The 5,761-nt window shown below is 41.9% G+C and overlaps 1 protein-coding gene across 2 annotated transcripts; it reads left to right on the top strand.

Annotated features, from left to right (window-relative positions):
* The first annotated feature begins 355 nt into the window (after positions 1-355).
* Positions 356-4,191, top strand: LOC124184326 (arrestin domain-containing protein 17-like). 2 transcript variants are annotated; one of them, XM_046573899.1, is made up of 8 exons: positions 356-524; positions 1,199-1,340; positions 1,423-1,536; positions 1,642-1,859; positions 1,988-2,161; positions 2,491-2,664; positions 2,792-3,023; positions 3,349-4,191. In XM_046573899.1, the coding sequence occupies exons 2-8, from the start codon at positions 1,226-1,228 to the stop codon at positions 3,510-3,512; spliced, it is 1,191 nt and encodes a 396-aa protein (XP_046429855.1). In that variant the 5' UTR covers positions 356-524; positions 1,199-1,225; the 3' UTR covers positions 3,513-4,191. The 2 variants fall into 2 exon arrangements, with proteins under 2 accessions (XP_046429855.1, XP_046429856.1); XM_046573900.1 differs by having other exon boundaries at positions 1,206-1,340.
* The last annotated feature ends 1,570 nt before the right edge of the window (positions 4,192-5,761 follow it).

Genomic DNA, 5,761 nt, shown 5'->3' on the forward strand with positions numbered 1-5,761 from the left:
CTCGCAGACATTAATATACGATGTACGTGTATTACAATTACATCGGTAATAATCACCCGAAGGTTGTATGGTTGTTTATGATGAATTACCTCCGCGTTGCGCAGACACACGATGATATCTCCTCGTCACGTCGTTCTTCGGCACTCAGTTTAAGCGCGGTTCACGAAACGTGCGACGGTACAAAATCGATCGCACGATACGCGGCATTTCGAGGATGATTGTGATTCTCTCACCGGCGTCATATTACCCTGCAGGATCTTCGTGGGTCTGGTTGATTATGGTTAGTCCTGGTACGGCGTCCACCGACGCCCGACATCCGACGCTCGAGGACGCCAAGGCGTCTCTGAGTCTAGACGAAAGTATTGGCGGCCGACGGCGCGAGAGTTTGCTCCGAAGGATCAGTATCCGAGTTCAGGGCGAACTGTCACAACTGGTCGAGGGAATGCCGTTCTGCAGTAAAGTCTAGTGGAGAAAATCTGTATATTTCTTTTCGTTTTTCATATCTACTGTAACAGTGTCACAAGGTGTGTAGAATTTGTGACACGTATAGACGCGTCCTGGGTATAAGCATGCACAGTGCGTTCTTGAGTGATACGATAAATGGCCGAATGAGGAAATTTGGTTTTGGTTAAATCGTGGAAAGTCAAAACGACGATGAGGTGTAAAAAAATCATACAAAGTGCATAGCAAATGTTTGTGTAGGTTGATGGAATTGGTAAATCATTTCACCGTCAATCAGCACGGAAGAACGATTTATAGCAAAGCATAAAGCAATCCTTTCGCAACTCAAAAAGTTCAATTCGAACGAATGTGCCAGTCGTAAAAGCCTGACTGGTATATGGTGTACACTATTTCCACGACAGGTTTAAAATCCCGTATCGATAAGTCATCGGCTGGCGGTTACGTAAAGTACATATCCATAGAAGAAAGTCTCAAGCTTTCCTCGGTGCTGATTTCTCGTTGAAATTCTCGGAGCGTGCGCGACGACTTCATCGATGGATGAAGCCGCGCGGATTATCACACCAAACCCTTTTGCTTCGAAGTATAAATGGCAATCAGAATATTAGTCGCCTCAAAGCTCTCGCATCCAGTTTCGATGGCATTCATATTCTTATTCGAATCAGCTTAACCCTCTTAATTTGAAAAAAAATGGTTACACGTCTTTCATGTTAAGTATCTAATTCCCTGCTTTTGAAAGTTTTCAGACTTAAAGTCTTGAGGAAGTATGGGCCTGTCGAGATTCGAGATCATCCTGGATAATCCGTACGGAATTTATTACGCCGGTTGTCCAATTTCCGGCAATGTTTACATAGACGTGGACTCGCCGAAAAAGGTTCGAGGTAACAAATCATCTCAATAAAATGACGGGACATTGAGATAATCTCATTCGTTCGGCTATTTTCTTCCTTCTTGTTTCAACAGGGATTGAAGTTAGGTACAAGGGCGAGGCCAAGGTGCGGTGGAAACCCGAGGGGGGGAACCAAATACGCAAAGCAAACGAAACTTACATGGACATAAAGTGTATTATTTGCGGAGGTAAGTCCGTACGCAGCAGCGCAGTATAGCCAAAAGAATTTTAGCCTATTTTTCGAGTAACTCTATAATCTATTAAGTTTTCTTTCAACCACAACCCCCTTTCAGACGGCGAAAGAGAATTTGAAATACCCGAAGGAAGTCACGTGTTTCCATTCACCTGGATGCTACCGACAAATATTCCCGGCAGCTTCGAAAGCTTGTACGGGCGTGTTCGCTACACAGTCAAAGCAGTCATTGATCGGCCCTGGAAGTTTGACCACGTCCTTAAAGTTCCGTTCACCGTCGTACCGATCCTTGATCTTAACCGCGAACCACTTTCGTCGGTGAGATGAGAATTCACGTGAAGTGCCTCTTCGTTTCCTCGACAATAAACGATCGTGGCATCATCCCATTTCTTAGATATTCTATTTTAAGAAATTTTCCTAATCATCCCCCTTGATTTTCTCCGTAGGAGCCGATAAACGAGGAAAATCACAAAACGTTTTGGGGTCACTCGGAGCCTCTCTATATGTCCGTTTCGCTTCCCGTTCGTGGCTACGTACCGGGACAAAATATACCAATTAAAGCAAAGCTGAATAATATGTCAGGCGTTGACGTTGAAAAGTTAAGAGTGGTGCTGAAAAAAGTGAGTTCTGCTGAATTAATCATAACTTTGACGCTGCCGTAGGGTCATTGTAAAAAAAAAACGACAGAATTGAAAGTCAAATGGAAACTCCTCTGCACCTTTTTAAAAGTTTCACTGAGAATAACATCGGAAAAATGGTAGACTTTATTATTGCAATATATCAGATCCGACTAGGCAATTTCAAATGTCACAAATCCTCTGGTTAGCCAGACTACGAAGGTAATTGTATCACGCGATAGCGTTGCAGTTGTATAAATTTCAACTCAGCGATGCCTGATCGCGCAACTACTGCAAGTAACACGTTTTTGTGCATGCCCACATTTTTACAGTTAGTTACGTTTCATGCGTTGGGAGATTCCCGGACCCGAAAAGAAGTGATAACGGATTTCGAAGCGAACGTCGACGAGGGTCAAGATTTGGTTCTGATTAACCTAAAGTTACCCTCGCTTCCACCTTCCGGCCTGCAACATTGTAAAATCATCGAAGTCGACTACAAGCTAAAGGTTGGAGCCAAACGTTTGTAAGAAAATATCCACCGAGCACGAGCTAAAACAAAATCGTCTCTGGTCCACGACTTTTCTTCAAAAGGTAACGGTCCGTTGCTCTTTGAATTAACTGACGTTGTTGCAGGTTGAGGCTAGGGTCGAAGGGTGGTATAATAAAAATCTCAAGGTCAGAATGGATATTATAATTGGTACTATACCGCTCCTCACTTACCAAGTGCCACAGCACACTGTGTCGACATCTGCTGTGGGTTTCGAGGGTGTAACTTCGCCTTTACCATCCGCTCCAAATCAGCCGGAGTCCCAACAAGAGACCTTTGTGTTTCCGACGGAAATAGAGGAATATTCCTCGAGTTTACGTGAGTTTCAGAATTGAAGGGCTTCCTTGTTCGCAAGCAACCACGAGCCTGATTTAGACGCAATTATGACGCTCGTGTGTTTGCAATTATTCGACTCCTGTCGATGTCGACGTATAATGGACGCTCTCTGATGCGCCCACACAAAGCATTTCACCAGTTTGACTATAGCCAGGATTTTAATACTTCAATTTGCTGATCAGAAAACACTTTTAAACAATTTTTCAACACCTGTCATGTCACAGATTCAGTACCGACATATATAATATATATTTTTTCAATTACTAGGAAAACACAACTGTTACTGTTATATGAAAATCTGTTGCAGCGAAGTCCACCTTCGAAAAATGCGAAAATTACAAAGCATCGAAACGTGAAAAGGACGAATCACCGGGCGAGGATACCGACGGAGATAGTGACGAAGAAATCGCTTCATCATTCGATCCAAAATACACTGTTTACGAGTTTGGACCAGTTACGCCAACAAACTAGCCATAAACTGTATTACTCATACTTCTGTGTGTCATAATTCCACGATACTTTGTGTATCATCCGCTACAAATAATCGCTTATCGTGATGACGCTATTGTATCCCATGTGATGTCCATGCCAAAGATCATTTGTTTAATTGTGAAAATTGCTAGTTTGTTCGTTGATAAGAGAAGAAATCGTTTTCCTTTGATATATTGTGTGGTTGTGTAAGCCGAAAACACTGAATACGCGAAAAAATGAACAGTAAATTATTCTCGTAAAACATATTATTATTATTATTATTGTTGTTGTTGTTATTATTGTTATTATTATTATCATATATTTCATCACCACATAACTGATGCCGTATATGGCATGCATCGGTTGCCAGATCACAAATGTTCCGAGTGTAATATCGTATGACATGCGTAGAACATGGATAAACATCATGAAAGGGATTCTTTTTTGGTAATCCACCAACACAGATGCTTATCAACGGAATGCTTATTGTAATTCCTATCTCGTTAAATTCAGCTTACCGAAACCAGCAGTGTTCGTGTACCAGACTTCAATCGTTGTTGTATTCTGTACAGACCAAGCTTTAAACTGATGATGAGTGACCATAAATGAATCCAAATTATTCGCTAAAATAGCAACAATTAAGTACTTGTATGAATCTTAATAAATATGTTACACAAAAGCATTGCGATGTCTAACTTGTCCTGGTGGATTGAGAACTGGAGAAAGTTGTTGAGCGTCAAAGCATAGCGCATGGTTATACATCAATGAAAAATTCAGATCTTATGCTTTCGCATAAGAGGGTGAATGCAACGGTGTGCATAAAAGGCGAGAATGGAGTTCAGGAATAATGAAGTCTATATTCTTTAGAATCGCATAGAGTCTGAGCCAAGCAGCGAGCTTCTGCGGTAATATTTTCAATCTACGGTAGCCAGTCTTCTCAAGCTACGAAGTACCGATAACGGTCTCAGATAAAGGGAATTTAGTAGTTCATATAACTTGATTGTGAAGAACAGAATTTGTTGACCGGAGCTCGAATGGAGCGTGAGTTTCCTTATTGTTAGCATCGAAACAATTTTAACGCACCGTTTACCAGATAATAGAAGGCTGGTGAACCTGCAGCAATATTACGCCAGAGCCGGCTCATAATACTTGGGCAATATCTGGTTTTCAACAGAATTGCTTCGATGGATTTTCAGGGTTTTCCATACAGGAGTTCACTGCGCTTTGTAAAGCGATTGATGGTAGGACAAAACTAGGTAGCCTGATTTGGGGGGGTCTAATTGTAAGACGACTGTACGGAAAATTTTGAGGAGAATATAATTACAGTACAGAAAGCGGAGTCGATTGCCATTCTCCGAAACAGACGCTTTCTGCTCTCAACTCGACCCTTTGCTCTGGAGTTTGTCGGTTTCGTAAACCCGTCGTTAAGCCGCGAGCATTAGGCTACGGGAATTAAATTAAACGATAAATTCCAGCTAAATAGCATCTGGGAGAGGAAATTTCCTGGCATCGGCCGCAAGACTGTGTATACCGCCTATACTGTACTTACTCGATTCAACCAACCCTGCAGGGTACCGAGCACAAAACCCTTGCTCAAAGCTTGCGGAGAAAGGTTTGAGTCGGAGAGATGGTAACACATGGAGAAAACGTAGAAAAAGCTCAAAGAAATGCAAATAATGCAGGTACAGCTGTGGATGCAGATTGTTGTCTACGTCATGCAGTGCTTCGAACTTTGTTTCTGATCTGTGCATACCTAGAGCTTCATTTGTCGCCAGTATCAGTCAACCAAGAAACCGATTTTATCGTACTTTTGTAAGAATGTTTTCGTTTCCAGTGCAACGAATTCGCAATACTAAATTGAACCAAAGTTCGTGTTTTCTATCCACCTTTTGTAAAAGCGCGGCTTTCTGCGACAAGGGCTTTGAGACGTAGATAATATTAGTAGAGCCACGTCGAGAAAACCGTTCGAGAGGCACAGCATAATTAAGTGCTCTTTAGATGCTAATTAAGGGCCGTTTTGAATATGACCCCGCATAATTGGCACCCAAAGAGCACTTGATTCCTGTAATACTGATTAATTTTCAACATTCTTTTAATCCGGTACTCTTTGCAAGTGTTCTACGATCGTTACTTTGCGTTAGCCGAGTAATATAAAAATGAAGGATTCTAGTGAAGAAAATCGAGCATCGAAGTTGTTCCGATTAGAACACCTACACCGCACGATCCATGTCTTTTTTAGCTAATATTAT

Source organism: Neodiprion fabricii, chromosome 6, assembly GCF_021155785.1.
Source record: "Neodiprion fabricii isolate iyNeoFabr1 chromosome 6, iyNeoFabr1.1, whole genome shotgun sequence".
In the NCBI taxonomy this organism is placed as follows: Eukaryota; Metazoa; Arthropoda; class Insecta; order Hymenoptera; family Diprionidae; genus Neodiprion; species Neodiprion fabricii.

Excerpts from the sequence above, each read along its gene's own strand:
- LOC124184326 (XM_046573899.1), top strand. The coding sequence starts at position 1,226 with ATGGGCCTGTCGAGATTCGAGATCATCCTGGATAATCCGTACGGAATT. Across the intron at positions 1,537-1,641 it reads AAAGTGTATTATTTGCGGAG|ACGGCGAAAGAGAATTTGAA; the intron begins GTAAGTCCGTAC and ends ACCCCCTTTCAG. Across the intron at positions 1,860-1,987 it reads ACCGCGAACCACTTTCGTCG|GAGCCGATAAACGAGGAAAA; the intron begins GTGAGATGAGAA and ends TTTTCTCCGTAG.